Source organism: Chrysemys picta, chromosome 1, assembly GCF_011386835.1.
Source record: "Chrysemys picta bellii isolate R12L10 chromosome 1, ASM1138683v2, whole genome shotgun sequence".
Lineage (NCBI taxonomy): Eukaryota > Metazoa > Chordata > Testudines > Emydidae > Chrysemys > Chrysemys picta.
In genome coordinates, this window is record NC_088791.1 from 350,081,579 (window position 1) to 350,099,534 (window position 17,956).

Sequence of the window (17,956 nt, forward strand, 5' to 3'; positions counted from 1 at the left end):
TAGCCTGTGGAACTACCAGCCACAATATATCAATGGCACCAAGACCTTAGCAAGATTCAAAGAGGGACTGGAAGTTTATATGGGTAACCATAAAATCAAATTACAGTAGGGAGAATTTTTTTAAAAATAGTCCTGGAGGGGCTCTAAACCTTCTTGATTTACACCACAAAGTATGACTAATGAGTGGGTGTCATGGGGGCATTTTCCCTGGGAGCAGGTTATCTCATAGGTATGTATTGGAGGATTTCCTCCACCTTTCTCTGATGCATATGGAAATGGCCACTGGCCTGATCCAGCCTGGCAGTGCCTACCTTCCTATCAGTGATGTAAATCAAAGACTGTTTTGCTGATCTTAATTGAGCTCCTGGGAGTCTCTAGACTTGCCCTGAGAGCAGAAAGATGTCTCATTAAATATCATCCTGTTCTTTTTTTCCTTTCAGGAAGCAAAGTTCAAAACTCCTCTGCTCTACCCAGTCCATTATGTCAGCTGTCAATGACACCAAATCAAATTCTGCAGTGTTCCTTCTCACCGGAATACCTGGGCAGGAAGACCTCCACGCCTGGATCTCTATCCCCTTTTGCTTAATGTATGTTATTACAATAGTAGGAAATTCAGTCATTCTGTTCATTATAAAAACAGATCCAAACCTACATGAGCCCATGTACGTTTTCCTTTCTATGTTGGCCATCACAGACCTTGGCTTATTGATAGCCACCATACCGACAATACTGGGCATATTCTTGTTTAACTCTAGGGATATCAGTCTTGATGCGTGTTTTGCCCAGCTCTTCTTCATCCACTCCCTTCAGTGCATTGAATCCTCCGTGCTCTTGTTGATGGCATTTGACCGCTTTGTTGCGATCTGTAACCCACTGAGATATGCTTCCATCTTAACCCTGCCGAGAGTAGCCAAAATGGGACTGGTGTTTGTGCTAAAATCAGTGGCCCTAATAATCCCACTCCCCTTTCTCCTTAAACGGTACCAATACTGTCGAGTCAATGTCCTCTCCCATTCCTACTGCCTGCACCAGGAAGTCATGAAAATGGCTTGTTCGGACATCACAGTGAACAACATTTATGGCTTATCTGTTGCATTTTCAACGATGGGTTTGGACTCGCTGCTCATCTTCCTCTCTTATGTGATGATCCTCAAAACAGTGCTGAGCATCGCGTCCTACAAGGAGTGCCTAAGGACCCTGAACACCTGCGTCTCCCACCTCTGCGCCGTCCTGCTCTTCTATATACCAGAGATTGGCCTGGCTCTGATACACAGATTTGGGAATAACTCTTCTCACTTGCTTCAGATTCTCCTGGGCTACGTCTACCGGCTGGTTCCTCCCCTGATACATCCAATTGTGTACAGCGTGAAAAGCAAACACCTTCGTGCGAGGATAATCAGAGTGTTCGTCAAGTGAAGGGTCAGTTCATCACCCGGCTCCCTCACCGGTGACATGGGAGATGAAAAACTTGGGCCACAGCCACCCTATTCCATCCTGAATCCTCTTCCCCAGAGGACCCTCCCTCTGTCCTATCTCTTCCTCCAAGTTCCCACTCCCTGCTTCTCCTTTTTACCTGAGGCTCTGTCCCCACTCCATGCTGAAAGCCAGAGCCAGGCCTTGGTAACAGCTGCCCAAGCAACCAGTGCCACTGTGAGGAGTCCCAGACCCTCCATCTGCCCTGGACAGGTCACTTGGAGGCCTGAGAGAAAGCACTAGACTGTGTTCCTGCCCCCAGGATATACAATCCAGGTAAGGGGGAGAGTCTGGGGCTCCCCATAGAGGCATGGGTTCCCTGGGTAGCTCTTACCACAGCCTAGCTCCGGCCTGGCCTGGGGACAGAGCCTTGGGGAAGTGGAGGAGCAGGGAGCAGGGCTTAGTGGGAAGTGATGGGTCAAGCAGGGCTTCCCAAAATGTAATGTATGTAAATTGGGGCAGTTTTGTCTCTATATATCGAGAGCAAAGCATGTCTCACTTAGCTTGTTTTGAAATGTGAGACAGATGAGTGTAGACATATGTCAGCTGCCTTTTATTTTAAAACCATTTTCTCATGGATTTGTTTTCTATGGGGTATTGGGCACATTTCATTGTAAGCAGGGAGCGCAATCACAGTTTTGCTTTTGCTCTTATTCCAATGGATTATAGGCTCATTCACAAACCCAAAAGCATCTCAAATGAAAAACAAAGAAACTGAAACGGATTCAGTTGAAGCCCTGCCCCTGCATATATCTGTGTATATATATATATATATATATATATATATATATATATATATATATATATATATATATGTGGTGGGAGGAGCATCCACTCTGACAGATACAAAGAAGGGGGTATGATCAAATGAGTTAGATAACAACTGATCTAGTCTGACATCCGGTATAGCACAAGATGCTGAATTTAACCCAGTTACCCCTGTATTGATCTCAGTGACTTGTGCTTGACTACCACACAACTTGTGCTCATCTAAAGTGTAGCTTCCAGGAAGACATCCAGTCGTGGTTTGGAGATATCAGGAGAATCCACCACCTTCCTTTGCTGTTTGTTCCACTGGTTAAGCACCCTCACTGTTAATAATGTGTGCCTCATTTCCCAATTTAATTTGTCTGGTTTCAGTTTCCAGCCACTGGTTCTTGTTATACCTTTACCTGCTAGATTAAAGAGCCGGTTTGTAGCTGATATTTTGTCCCTGTTAAAGTGCTTGTCCACTGTCATCAAGTCAGCTCTCAATCTTCCCTACATCTACTCACTATGTCCCTGTTTATACAGCCAAGGGTAAGTGGGAAATGACAGAGGAGAAAGACACACTGGGAGCTCATGTGGAGTTGCTTGTCTGCTATGACTCTCTTCTTGGCCCTGGTCGATGGATTTATCCCTTAGTAGATTCAGGAGAAAGCACGACTCAGTGTAATCATCTGGAAAAGGAATTGATCTTGAGTTCCTGTTTGGGGATGTCATGGGAGGTTAATTCTCTAAGTTTCTGGTCATCTCAGTATGCTTAACCACCAGCTTCACCCTGCTCAGCCACTAGTCCCAGAGAGGAAGGATGGTTCAGGGGTTGAAGTGCTGGCCTGGGACTCAGAACAACTGACTTCAGTTCCAGGCTCTTTCACAGATTTCTTCTGTGACCTTGGGCAACTCACTTAGTCCCTCTGTGCCTTAGAAATGTGTGTTTTAATACAGCTCAATGTAAAGGTGTCCATCTTGGAAGAAGGGATGCCGGTCATCCTTACCAGGTCGGGGACCTAATGCTGGGAAACAGTGACACTGAAAAAGACTTGGGGGCCATAGTGGATAATCAGCGGAACATGAGCTCCAAGTGCAATACCATGGCTGAAAAAGCTAGTGCAATCCGGGATGTACAACCAGGGGAATGTCAAGTAGAAGTAGAGGTTATTTTACCTCTGTATTTGGCACTGGTGCCACCCTTGTTGGAATATTGCTTCCAGTTCTGGTATCTACACTTGCCTCTATATAAATACATGGTATACCCACACCTTGAATACTCGTGCAGTTCTGGTTGCCCCATCTCAAAAATATGTATTTCAATTGGAAAAAGTATGGAGAAGGGCAACAAAAATGTTTAGGGGGTATTGAGAATCTTCCATATGAAAAGAAATTAAAAAGACTGGAACTCTTCAACTTGGAAAAGAGACAACTAAGGGAGTGTATGATAGAGATCTATAAAGTTATGGGTGGTGTGGAGAAAAAGTGAATTAGGAAGTGGTTTTTACCCCTTCACAAGAACCAGGGATCACCCAAGGAAATTAATAGGCAGCAGGTTTAAAACAAAAAGAAGGAAGTACTTTTTCACACTACACACCGTCAACCTGTGGAACTCATTGTCATGGGATGTTGTGAAGGTGAAAAGTATAACTGGTCCCAAAAAGAAAGAAATAAGTTCATGGATCATAGGTCCATCAATGGCTATTGGACAAGATGGTCAGGGAAGCAGCCCCATGCTCAGGGGTGACAGTGATGGGTAGGTAAGGGATTTCTGAGGGGAGTGTTGGAGCGTCACAGGGACGCCAAGTGGCTCAGCACAGTCACTGGACCGATGTTTGCAGCCATTGAGGCTGAACGAGTGTAACTGCCAAACAATGGAGCAACAGACACGGGGTCCTCATGTTAAATGTCTGGCTGGGAGAAAGCAGTCTGAGGGCAAAGGTCAGCTTCACACCTTGGCCCTGTAACACAGATGCGGCTGAGCACTGAGGTGACTGGGCCCAGGCTCACACAGGTTTCAGCAAAGGCTGCTTCCACAAGAAAGGCGCAAACAGATGGGAAGATGCTCTCAGAGACACAAGGAAACTAGGCTCTGTCCCGAGAGCTCCTTGGCTTCCCAAAAGAATGTAAGCTGGGCCAGTTCTGTTTCTTTATCTCCAGAGCAAAGCCTGTCTACCTTAGCTTGTAGTGATACATGAGATACATGAGTGTAGATTTGTGATGGCTGCCTGGTATTTTAGAACCATTTTCTCGAATGCTTTGTGAGATTTGCCAATAAAACTACTTCTTTTAAGGAGGCTGGGGGTGACTGTATAGCTCTGGTCAGAAACACCCGAAGGGAATGGACTGAGGTGTCCAGTTGGACGTGCTTGGTGATAAGCATTTTATAGAGATGGGGTGTTGTTCCCAGCTCGAAGAGTGGGACAATTGTGAGATTCTCCCCAAGACAGGAAAGGACCTGGTTTAGAGGGTAAAGAGACCATATATCCCGGTTTTATTGTGACAATCCTGATTCTTTTTGGCCAGCGTCTATCCTTGTTGAGCGCCTATGAGCATTCAGAGTAAGAACTTATTCAAGTTGCATCCAAGATAATGACCCACTCAAGACAACGATTCACGGAGTCATAGAATTTAAGGCCAGAAGGAGCCATTAGATCATGTAGTTCAGAGACTTTCAAACTGGAGGGGGGGGCAGGTCTCCCGGGGGAGGTGCAGAATGTGTGAGTGGGGGTGAGAAGCTTTAGGGAAAAAACCTTTCTGTGCACAACCCACAACAATGAATAACTAGCCAAGCTGATTCCTTCAGACAGATCCAGTCCTCAGACGGCGCTGTGCGTTTGTCTCCAAGCGCATTCTGACGGATTTCTGTTAAACCTGCAGCGCATGATACAAAGTCGGTGTCAGTTGTATGCGGATCCGTTCGCTACCGTGCAGTGTGCACATTTCATTGTAAGCGGGGACCACAATCGCAGTTTTGCTTTGGCTCTTATTCCAATGAGTCATTGCCTCCTTTGTGCAACACCAAATAAAAAATTCAAGCGGAAAACAAAGAAGCCAAAACTGAATCAAGTGAAGCCACACCCCTGCATATATCAGTAAGCCCCCACCCAGTCACCTGGGAAATTACACCCCACCCCATGGCGCCTCTGAGAGGCAATAGCTCCCCACTCGCAAGCACAGACTCTGCGTGTAGAAAAGAGGGAAGTCACCAGACATTAATTAGAAAAAATGCCACAAGCAGGATTTATACACATAAAGCTGTGAGCAGGACACCCCACCCCAGAGTGTGTGGGGCAGTGTTTTCTGCCTCATGTTCTTGAGGTCTACAACTAAAAGTTCCTTTACTGTGCCCCTCTCTGCTCCCCCACCTCACCCCACTCACTGTGGTTGTCCTTGGTCAGTGAGCACCCAGGGTTCCAAAGTGCATCTGTGTGAGTTCACTTGCCACCTGAGGAAGAAGGCACCTTGCTTGCTCCATCATCTGAGCACTTGCTGGCTGCCCCTCCAGCCACTGCTCCACCCCACTGGCCACCCCACCAGCCGCTGCCCCGCCGGCTGCCATTCCACTCTGCTGACTTCCCCGCTAGATGCTTGTTGCTGTGCTGGCCACCCACCAGCCACTGCGTGGCACACAGTCACCTTCCCCTGCCACCTGCTTCTCTACTATGACCTCTGCAGGTCAGTTTCTTGAGGTTCCACCAAGTTCTTAATGATTTTCAGCTCTCAGTGATTGTCAACTCTTAGTGGGGTGTCAAGTCGGATTCCCCACTCTGGCACTTTGAGTGCAGAAGGTGGGGGCTCGCAAGGATTTAAAAAATGAATACTGGACACTCACGGCTGGTATTAAACTCCCAAGGTCGCAGCTTCTCTCTGACCTTGGATGGGTAGATGCTGCCACCACCCAAATGCAAAACCCCTTGGAACCCAGGAAGGTCACTTGGGAATTCCTTCCTGTGGGTAACCTCAACACCTTTCACCACCCTCTGAGGAAGAGCTGAGAAAGAAAACAAAGGAAAGTAGCTGTTGCTCCCAGCTAATTAAACAACATGTGCACAAACCTCTTAGGACACCAAAAATCCAACCCTGTTCTTAAAAAAGGTAAATTTTATTAAAAACAAAAAGAAAGAAAATACATCTGGAACTTGGGCTTTTGCTAGTTCACCATACCCCACTCACTGTGGTTGTCCTTGGTCAGTGAGGACCCAGGGTTCCATGGTTCACCTATCCCCACTCCCTATCTCCCCCCCCCCCTCTGTTTTCAGAGTGGTCTGCATCAAGAAGGCCTTGCCAGCCCAGACCTGGGTTCTGATGTCAGGCAGTCGTCTGTCTGTGAAGAGACACACAAAGGCCTGGGAGGAGTTGCAGGTGGGTCAGTGAAAAAGTCTAGCTCAGTGTGCAGCCACTGAGGTTAGGATGCCTGCGGAGTGGAATAAATAGTAAAGCGAGCATGCAGTTGTATGAATCCATTTTTTTGCCCCCGTGGAATAGCATGTTCAGTTGACGCCTTTCTCAGAGAAAAGGGGTTCAGACACAGATAACAAAAGTAGCTAGAGGGATAGACAGACTTCACATAGGAGACTGAAAAGATCAGAACTGTCTGGTTTGGAGAGGAGATAAATAAGAGGGAACAGGATAGAAAGAAGGTAAATTTGGCACTTCTCATAACACAAGAACTCGGGACATCAATGAAACTGAAAGGCAGAACACTAAAACTGAGAGCAGGGAATGGATATTACACAGCACAATTAACCTTTGGAACTCCCTGCTGCTAAATCAGTAAGACCAAGAGTTTGAGTTTGAGATATGAGTAATCCTTTCTTGCATTATGCTAATCTGCAGCCGGCCTCACGGTTAAAGTTGGTAGTTGCTTAGAAGGGTTATAAACCTGGGTCTCAAAATACAAGCCAGCTGCTCGCTGGTGAGGGTAAACAAGAAACTTCCTTACGGGAAGACCCCTGCATAATTGTCCGTTGCAGGGTTTTTTTCACTTTCCTTGAAACAACTTGCACTGGCTGCTGTTGGCCACTAAGAACTTGTAGATTAGACAGACCCCTGGTCTGATCCAGACTAGCGCTTCCTTTGTCATGAAACACATTTCTGCAGCTTCAAGCTTTATTCTGTGACTTGGGTTTGAATCCTTCCTCTGGAGAAAGAAAAGGCCCTTCTTGTTCCAGTCTCCTACCTCTTTAGGGCTAAGAGACGCTGTCCAATGAGACACAGCTAAAGTAGGCGCCTCTAAGAGGCAATGATTCCCCTCTCACAAGCACAGAGTCTGAGTGTAGAAAAGAAACTTTTAATGAAAGGAGGGAAGTCACTCGATATTAATTAGGGAAAATGCCGCAAGCAGGATTCATAAACATAAAACTGTGAGCAGGACACCCCACCCCAGAGTGTGTGGGGCAGTGTCTTCTGCCTCATGTCCTTGAGTTCTACAACCCAAAGTTCCTTTTCTGTGCCCCTCTCTGCTCCCTCACCTCACCCCACCCCAGTCACTGTGGTTGTCCTTGGTCAGTGAGGACCCAGGGTTCCAAGGTGCATCTGTGTGAGTTCACCTCCCACCCGGGGAAGAACACACTTGCTTGCTCCGCCATCTGAGCACTTGCTCTGGCTGGATGCCCCACCAGCCACACTTCCATGCCCCTGAGCCGTGGTTCCTCTCTGCTGGCTTCTCCACCATCCGCTTGCTCTGCTCTCCACTGGCCACCCTGGCAGCTGCGCGTTCCACTCCACTCCCCCCAGCCAATTATCAGTTCCTTTCTGCTGCCACTTGCCTCTGTGCTGTGACCTCTGCAGGTCAGTCTCTTAGTGATTGGTGCCTCATAGATATTTTCAGCTCGTAGGAGGCTGGGCAGAAACGCTGTCCCACCACAAGTGATTTCAGCCCTCATTGGAGCACTTAAAATAACAAAAGGCTCCTAATGGAACTTATTAAGCTCTATCTTTGAACAGTGGGGAGAAAGAGGTTAAATAAGACTGGGGATCCTTAGGTTAAACCTGTCCCCACCCCTCTTACCATCACAGAGTTTTGGCATTCGAGCCCCGGGCTTAGTGAGGCCCTTTCAGCTGAGGGTGACCATGTTATTTGGGACAGGTTAAGCACAGTTCTGCAACAACAACACTGATAACATTTCACTATCCCGTGCATTCAATACTACAGTGATTTGGAACCGAACACCAGGCAAAGATGGTCGCTTCGAGGAACACCGCTCTATCTGCTGGATATCTAGGCAGAGTAGGTGTCCTCATAGAAAGACAGTTTACTCCTGAAGTCTCACCTGCTCCCAGCCTGCAGTCAGGGGGGAACTCATTCACACCCTGCTGACATAAGCTTATGCACCAGACAATATGCCGGGGTCACCTGCAATAGCTCACTGACCGAGGAGGTCCCTCCAGGCCTATGTCCCTGTGGGTCACATTCTCCCATTTTGTGTCACACTGAGAGCTCATGTGGAGTTGCTTGTCCACTATGACCCTGCTCCATGCCCTGGCTGATGGATTTGTCCCTCAATAGGGTCAGGAGAAAGCATGACTCAGCGTTATTGTCTGGAAAAAGAATTATTCTTGGGTTCTTGTTTAGTGATGCCAAAGGAGTGTAATTCCTTGAGTTTCTGGCAATCTCAGTATGCTGAGTTGCCAGCTGCCAGTAGCCCCCGAGAGGAAGGATGGGACAATGGTTAAAGTGCTAACCTGGGACTCAGAAGAACTGGCTTCAGATCCAGGCTCTTCCACAGACTTATTCTATGACCTTGGGCAATTCACTTAGTGCCTTGATGCCTTAGTAACATGTGTTTTAATACGGCTCAATGCAGAGGTTTACACCTAGGAACAAGGGATGCAGGCCATCCTTACTGGATGGGGGACCCACCTCTGGGAAGCAGTGACTCTGAAAAAGACTTGGGGGTCATGGTCCGCTGAACATGAGCTCCCAGTGCAGCACTACTGATGAGAAAGCTAGAGCAATCTGGGATGTACAACCAGGCAAATCTCGAGCAGGAGCAGAGAGGTTTTTTTATCTCTGTGTTTGGCCCTGGTGCGACCACTGCTGGGATTCTGTGTCCAGGTCTGGTGGCTACAGTTCAAGAAGGATGTTGACAAATTGTAGAGGGGTCAGAGAAGAGCCCAGAGAATGATTAAATGATTAGAAAGCCTGCCTTAGAGTGATAGACTCAAAAAGCTCGATCTATTTAGCTTAACAAAGAGAAGGTTAAGGGGTGACTTCATTACCGTCTGTAAGTACCTGAATGGGGAACAAAAGTTTAACAATGGGCCCTTCAGTCTAGCAGAAAAAGTTATAACAGGATCCAATGGCTGGAAGCGGCACCTAGACAAATTCAGACTGGAGCTAAGGTGTAATTTTTTTAACAATGAGGGTAATTAGCCATTGGAACAATTTACCAAGGGCTGGGGCAGATTCTCCATCTCTGACAATTGTTAAATGAAGGCAGGATGTTGTTCCAACAGCTCTGCTCTAGGAGTTATTGTGGGGCAGGTCTCTGGCCTGTGCTATACAGGCTGTCGGACTAGGTGATCACAGTGGTGTCTTCTGGCCTTGGGATCTGCCCGGTGGTGTTACTAGCACTGCCCTGCCACAAGGGATGTTGTACTAATAACATGTTACAGATTGAGAGGTGCTCGGACGCTGCTACAACTGGGGCCAGAGCTAAGAGCCTTAGAGAGACTTCAGCTCTGTGTGCCCCAGAAGGGTGATTTGGGGCACTGGGTGGAGAACCTGAACTCTTCCCAACACCCCTTGGAGATAAGGCCTGTCATTAGCACAGCCCCCTTTGAGGAGGGAGTTCTGGGCCCCTCCTGCAGCTCGGCAGTAAGAGGGGAATCAGGACGTCCTTTCAGAGAGCGAAGGATCTGGAGAGCGTTGACTGGCTGAACGTAGCCTTGCTGGGGGGCCCCTTGGTCTGATCCTGACCCCCACCCACTCCATGAGCAATTAGATCAACTCTAGTGCTGGAGGAAGTGTGTAAGGAAGTGTTATTCACCCCTTTACAAGTGCCAAGGGTCACCCAATGAAGTTAATAGGCATCAGGTTTAAAACAAACAAAAGAAAGTACATTTTCACACACTGCACAGTCAGCCTGAGGAACTCATTGCAGGGGATGTTGTGAAGGCCAAAAGTATACCTGGTCCAAAAAAGAACTAGATAAGTTCCTGGAGGACAGAACCATCAAAAGCTATTAATGAAAATGGTCAGAGATGCAGCCCCATGCTCTGGGTGTCTCTAAACCTCTGACTGCCAGATGTTGGGAGCAGACAATGGGGGGTGGATCACTTGATAAGTGCCCTATTCTGTTTGTTCCCTCTGAAGTATCTGCATGGGCCACGGTCAGAAGACAGGACACTGGGCTAGATGGACCATTGGTCTGACCCAATATGGCCGTTCTTATGTTCTTAAATTGTTCCACTGAGGGATGGGCTGCTGCAGACAAACCTTTTCCAGGGGATCCCTTTGTTACAGAGCTGCTCAGTGTGGGAGGCTGATGGGGGGCTAGTGCTGCCACCTAGGGGTCTGGTCCTGTAGCATGAAGGACAGAGGCACATGGTTTGATCTAGATTCCCCCCCCCCACACACACACACCCCGAAATATTTTGACCCAAACTGAAATGTTTCCTTTTTCGTTCACTTTTTGGGGTGAGGTTTCATAGAAAATGGATCATTTGCTGAAACCTCAGTTAATATGATGCTGCCCAGCTGCAGCTCCCTGGATCTCCAAGGGAAATTGGAGGCTTTTCATTTGTATCTCCCTCGTAAAGTAAACGAAAGTTTTGCTGACGGAGTCTATGGCTGCACTCTGGGCATGGAAAGGTCAAAACCTCCTGACCAGACTATGGCTGTGGTATTGAGCCCATCAGCTACACTAACCAGCCTTCCTATCTCTGTGCAGCCCCCTCCACCCTGTACAAGGCCCCTTCAGCAGCTCCTGTGGGAAATGGCTGCTGTGACAGGCCCTGGTAGCACATCTCTGACGAACCTGTGCTAGCAGGGAACTGGAGAGGGTCCTAGAGCAGTTGTGGAGGCCCAGAGATTGTGGGTGGGAGGGACTAGCTACCAGGGATCACTGAGATCTGTGCCTAACTTTGGGGTTCCAGGGATCCTGGAATGATCTGATGGAAATTTCCATGTAGGGAGCTTGGTAGAATCTCCCTTCCCTGGCCTGCACCCTGGGTTTGTAATGCAGGAAAAGGGGCTGCCAGGGACAAATCTGGTCCCATATTATGATGATGATGATGATGATGATGATGATGATTTCAGAAAGATCACAGCTGTGACAACATCATCGTTACCACTTGGCTGTCCCCGAGGTAGCCCTGTGACTAATCAGAGCCATAGGAATAGTGATGACAAGCCTGGATTCCAGGAATAGATCCTGCAGCAGGGCTCATGCTGCAATCCAGTTGGGCAGCATCACCCCACGTCCCCTGTGATTTGGCCTCCTGCAGTTTGCCATTGGCCATGACGGGAGTTAAAGCTGATGCACATGAAGCCAAGCAGCTGAGGTTCCCTGATGGCCAAGTGGTCCCCAAGGGAATGTGCAGACATGCTTCATAAAGACAGTTGCCTTCCTGTCTGAACAGATACTGCCTGCTGCCCTGCAACCTCTCCGATGACTCCTTGTCCTTTAGGGTGAAGACTTCTTCTATCAGCGGCTCCCCTCTAACAGGAATTGGGTACGTTGGCAGGTTTCACTCTCTTTAAAATATGAAGTGAAGGATAAAAGCTGCAGGCTGGTTTCTTTTGCAGATGTTCTGTGCAGCAGCAGAGGACTCAGCTGGGCTGTCGGGGTGACTCAGTGATGGGGCTGGAGGACAGGCAGCACTAGGTAGCTTGGGAACCCCTCCCCTGCATCTGCACATGGTCCAGGGTCAGCTATTTAAGCTACACACAAATCTGACATTCAAAGCAAGCTCGGAGTGTTAAAACCCTGATGCCATGAGTCAGGATTTCTCAAGGGCTCCCATTTCTAGAGGTGCCGTGTGCTCTGGGCCCGATTCTGCCAGCGGCTGAGGGCGAGAAAACCCCACAGAATATCCATGACTAGTTCCCAAATTGTCACAGATTTATATGTCCTGGAAATTTAATCAGCAAATGCATTTTCAAAGATTTTGTTCTCTAACTTAATTGTGAAGGCAGGAATTCAGAGCTGATTACTCTGTGGCAACAGATCTGATGAGGCATATTTCTATTCCTTATTGTCTGAAGGCTCCAGCCTTTCTGCGCTGTAGATATCCCTCACAGTTACAGGGCCACTGGCCTCTCAGCCCCCTCCCTGGTCTCTGAGTGCCACATGTCAGGCCCCGTAGCCTTCCCTGTGATGAGGCTGAATCCCTCCATTTTTCCACCCTCAGACTGGGCCCTCGGCTACAGCCCACTGCCTGACCACTGTGATTGCAGAGCAGGTTCGAGTGCATTTGGCACCTGTGGTTCTTCCCTTTGGGAGCCTGTGAGTAGTGATGAGACGAGTGACCAGCCAGCCTTCTAGAACCAAAATACTGTTTAATCTGAACAGGAGGAAGAAAGCAACATGGGAGAATAAGAGGGTTTTCAAACAACAGTCTGTACACGTCTCTGACCCCCAAACCTTCCCGCTCTGATGGGGACCCAGGCAAGCCGAGGCCCTTCAGTCTTCCCCAGCACTCTCTGTGCCTGTCAGTCTGAAGAGCTTCTCAGCAACAGCTGCCCCATCTCTGCACAGACTCCCAGCACTGGCAAAACAAGCTGTGTAATGTGCCTGGAGCCCGGAAATAGGCTCTTCCCAGCTTGTAGCTCCGGTGTTGTCTCTCGACCTTCCTGGGTGGTTACTGAGCGATGGCTTGTGTTGAGCTCTTGCTTCCCTTCCTGCTTGTTTTCCAGCAGCCTGCTATTAAACGAAGAAGAGCTGTACTGGTTTCACCCAATACAGCCATAACATAAACATACCAATAGTTAACCCAATATAGTTATACAGCAAACATCCCAACAACTGGGCTTGACATACACATTCGTTATGGAAGCTCAGCTCCATGTCTGTCTGTCCCAAAGCCATTCCCAGATCCTAGGGATCTTATGAATACAGGAGAGAGAGAGAGAGAGAGAGAGAGAGAGAGAGAGAGCAATAGACTACTTTCATGTGTGAAATGAAGTTCAATTTCCATGAGTACTCATGTATTTGACTATGAAATCCGCTTGTTGCAAACACTCATCGTGCCTGAATAACAGGTGCTGGGGTTACTATGTACTGGAGACTGAGAGCTCAGAGAATGAATATTTTCTGTACTGATCCCAATGCCTGTTACCACTCCGGATAGAGGCTACAGCCTGACAGAACAGAACCTGAGGAGAACCAGTCAGCTATTAACCCAGGGACAGAGGAGCTACTAGACTTTTGTTTTCTGAGAAGGGACTAAATGAGGGCTGAGACGCTGCGAGCTTTTCAGGTTCTGAAGAAATCCAGGTGACAGACGCTACATTTTAAGTCCTACTCTAACCTGAGAAATCATCTCTGAAAGAAGATCAGAAAGACTGGGTTCACATGTGTGTAAATGTTTTCCAAAACTTTTCATTGTGATACAAATATTACAAACCAAACTTTCATGACGTGCAGGTACATTGAAAGCCAGCAGCAGAGTTGTTGGAATCTCTATAGCAGGAGCAGTGGTAACTTTACTGCTTAATGGCTTTTGCTTTAGAAAGTATTTAAGAAGTGCTCCACATACTGTTTGCAATGGGTTTGTGCTATTAACTCTTTGATGAGTGAATAGCTATATGATACTCTCTCCTGGTAACTGACCAGAAGCTGTTTCTAACACTTACATTCCGAGTCGTGCACTCAATAACTCTGCAATACTTGTGCAAGACTTTCCAAAATGTCACGAGAGACCAGACCACTGGTCTGTGTTTCAGCAAAGAGTAGAGCTGAGGTGGAGGAAACGGATGTGTAACAGTGGTTGTATATCATTAACGCCTATCACATGTTATACGAGCGTAACTAAAGTAACTTGCACACTCAACTGGATATTAGTGCAATCCTAATGTTTCCACTATGAACCCATTTGTGATGCCAACCCCTTCCTCGCCCAACTGAAGTAACTGTCTGTTTTAGCTTGTAACTTCCCAGATATCTACAGACCCTTGCATGAGGAGATGATGAAGATCCTGTGAGGATGAAGAATGATCGAACTCTCTGGATTCAGTCACCGCTGGCCAGGGAAAGCATTTCAGCTTCTCTTGGAGGGATGCTTGGGATCTTCACACATATTGATTTTACACATATAAATCCGGAGTGACGCAGTTAAAATTGATGTTCTTGAATTAAGCACCTGGCCCTAAGAGTTTCTCCCATATACTTCAAAGAGGCAGTGGAAAAATTTGAACTCTCAGGAGTGGAGAAAATAAAAAATAATACATTTAATGATGTAATTAAACACGTTGAAAATTGCTTCAATGCAGCACAGATAAATACAATGACCGTTTTCACCATGCACTTGCCATGTGTAAAAACACGTCATGATACAATGGGCCACACTCGGAAGCAGAGGGCCAGAAAGGGTGTCTGTGGGAAAGTCACAACTGTAAAATCACACAGTGTTCAAATAGCCTGTGGAACTCCAAGCCACAAGATATCAATGGGGCCAAGAGGTTAGCAGGATTCAAAGAGGAACTGAATGTTTACATGGGTAACCAGAAAATCCAATTACAGTAGTGAGGATTGTTTTAAATAAAGACTTGGAATTGCTCTAAACTCTTCCTGATTTACACCACAAAATATGTCTAAGTAGTGGGTGTCAGGGGGAAACTTCCCCTGGGAACAGGATATCTTATAGCTATCCATTGAAGGGCTTCTTCCACCTTCCTCTGAAGCATCTGGAACTGACCACTGGATACTGGGTTAGATGAACTACAGGTATGATCCACTCTGGCAATGTCTATCTTCCTATCAATGGTGTAAATTCAAGACTATGTTTTTGCTGATCTTCCTTGAGCTCCTGGAAGTCTCTAGACTTGCATTGAGAACAGAAAGATGTCTAGCTAAATATCATCTAGTCTCCTGTTCTTTCTCCTTTCAGGAAGGAAAGTTCAGAACTCCTCAGACCTGCCCAGTACATTATGTCAGCTGTCAATGACACCAAATTCAACTCTGCAGTGTTCCTTCTCACTGGGATACCTGGGCTAGAAGACGTCCATCTCTGGATCTCTATCCCCTTCTGTTTAATGTATGTTATTTCGATATTAGGAAATTCAGTAATTCTGTTCATTATAAAAACAGATCCAAGCCTCCATGAGCCCATGTACATTTTCCTTTCCATGTTGGCCGTCACAGACCTTGCCTTATCGATAGCCACCATGCCAACGACACTGGGTATATTCTTGTTTAACTCTAGGGAAATCAGCCTTGATGCCTGTTTTGCCCAGCTCTTCTTCATCCACTCGCTTACAAAAATTGAATCCTCCGTGCTCCTGTTGATGGCCTTTGACCGCCTCATTGCGATCCGTGACCCACTGAGATATGCTTCCATCTTAAACCTACCAAGAATAGCCAAGATGGGACTGGTGTTTGTGCTAAGAGGGGTTGCAGTAATACTCCCACTCCCGTTTCTCCTGAAACAATTCCGATACTGTCGAGCCAATATTCTCTCCCATTCCTACTGCCTGCACCAGGACGTCATGAAGATGGCTTGTTCGGACATCAGATTCAACTACCTCTATGGCTTGTTTCTTACATTCTTCACAGTGGGGTTGGACTCGGTGCTCATCTTTCTCTCTTATGTGATGATCCTCAAAACAGTGCTGAGCATCACATCACACGGGCAATGCTTCAGGGCCCTGAACACCTGCGTCTCCCACCTCTGCGCCGTCCTGCTCTTCTACGCACCAGAGATCGGCCTTCCTGTGATACACAGATTTGGGAATAGCTCTTCTCACTTGCTTCAGATTCTTCTGAGCTACATAGCCCTGCTGGTCCCGCCCCTGATGAACCCAATCGTGTACTGCATGAAAACCAAACATCTTCGTGCAAGGATAATCAGGGCATTCATCAAGTGAAGGGTCAGTTCATCACCCGGCTCCAGCGTGGTTATGTGGGAGATGAAAAACACAGGCCAGCTATTCCATCTTGGACCTTTACATCCGAGACATGAGCTTCTGACCTCCACTCAGTAGAGAGAGGTTCAGATGGCTTCTAAGGCCTGGAGCGATGGGAGAGGGGCTGGGGAGGGAGGACAGGGCAATGGGGGAAGGAGAACAAGGCAGGCCACAGCATTTACAAAGTGACTGCTTTTGTCCATAGCCAGGGGACCGGTGGGATGTTGGCCCATAAAGAGCTGTATCAGTGCCTGTTCTGACCACAGAATTCCAGTTGATACAGTCAATAAAGAGAAGTGATGTGGATGTTGTTTCCCATTACACCTGGCCTGTCACTGTCCCGTCTCTGGTTAAACATCCTTGGGCCATGAAAAAAAGCTGCAGAGGTGTTTTTCAGTCCCAGTCCAGGCCCTTCCTGAGCGCTCTGGGTGCTGCGTGATCCATCGGGGCTGCTCCAGCTGTGGTCAGGGGCTATTCCAGGGACACGGACACCCACCCTTCCCCCACTCCCTCAGCCAGGTGCTTCTGACTGAGTCGTGTCAGAGACGTGATTAACACAGGAGTCCATGGAGAAGCCATTCAGGCAGCCCCTCCCCCATTGATGGCCAGGCCCAGGTTCCCTCTCTGTCCCCTTTATTTGTCCTGCCCCAGCTGCTTGCAAAGGGGTAGAAACAGGCTTCAGCTCCCCCACAAAGGCATAGCTACCTACTATCCCGGCCCAGCTCATTCACTGTTGGTGACCATCTTTTCAAAAGGCAAAAGTAGGACACATGCAGGAGCCCCATCCCCTCTGTGACCCTGCCCCTGCCCCTCTTCTTCCACCTTGAGGCCCTAACTCCTACCAATCTTCTTCCTCCAAGGCACCTCCCTCTGCCCCATATCTTCCCCCAAAACCCCGCCCCTGCTCCTTCTCTTTCCATGAGGCTCCGGTCCGTCTCCAGGCCAGAAGCCAGAGCCGGGCCATGGTAGAGCTCAAGGAGCCAGAACCACTGCGAGGAGCCCCAGACCCTCCACCTGCTCTGGACAGGAGGCTGGGGGGTCAAGAGCAGCCCCCAGCCTGTGTCCTTACCCCCCAGGATGTACAACTCAGGGAAGGAGGAGAGTCTGGGGCTCCTCACAGCAGCCTGGGCTCCTGGGTTAGCTCTTACTACAGTCCGGCTCTGGTCTGGCTGGGGGTGGAGCATCAGGGGAAGTGGAGGAGCAGGTGACAGGGCCTAGTGGGAAGAGATGGGGCAGGGATGGGGCCTCAGGGGAAGAGATGGGGCAGGAGGCGGGGCTTGAGGAGGAAAAAGAGGAGACGAGGGTGTGACAAGACTGAACCAACACTGAGCCCAGTAAGCAGAGCTGTGGGGGGGGAGGGGGGGGGAGGGGGGATGTCCTGAGTAAAGGAGGAGGATGGGGCTAGAGGGAAAGAGAGCCTGTGTTTTGGAGAAGACTGAATTAATGTGACCCCACAAAGGGGGTTCTCGTTTCAAATATCCCAGGCTGAGAGTAAGTCATTGCAAGGACCTTAGAGGGAAGGGCAGGGTGCCTGCAGGGCTACCTCAGGCCCCAAGGGGACACTCTCTGGTGGCCCCCGTCCGCAGGGACTTGGCCAGAATGTGCTGTGCTCTTGGAAGCCATTACCAATGGGCGGAGGTCAGCCCAGCTCTAAACTCCGCT

The 17,956-nt window shown here is 48.3% G+C and overlaps 2 protein-coding genes across 2 annotated transcripts; both read left to right on the forward strand.

Moving 5' to 3' along the window:
- The first annotated feature begins 480 nt into the window (after positions 1-480).
- LOC101941263 (olfactory receptor 51G2-like) lies at positions 481-1,416 on the forward strand. Its single transcript, XM_005311428.2, has one exon. It carries the CDS (start codon positions 481-483, stop codon positions 1,414-1,416), a length of 936 nt encoding a protein of 311 aa, XP_005311485.2.
- Positions 1,417-15,319: 13,903 nt separating this feature from the next.
- Positions 15,320-16,255, forward strand: LOC101941535 (olfactory receptor 51G2-like). The gene has a single exon (XM_024112022.2). It carries the CDS (start codon positions 15,320-15,322, stop codon positions 16,253-16,255), a length of 936 nt encoding a protein of 311 aa, XP_023967790.2.
- Positions 16,256-17,956: the final 1,701 nt, after the last annotated feature.

Coding starts and splice junctions, on each gene's coding strand:
- LOC101941263 (XM_005311428.2), top strand. CDS start 481: ATGTCAGCTGTCAATGACACCAAATCAAATTCTGCAGTGTTCCTTCTC.
- LOC101941535 (XM_024112022.2), top strand. CDS start 15,320: ATGTCAGCTGTCAATGACACCAAATTCAACTCTGCAGTGTTCCTTCTC.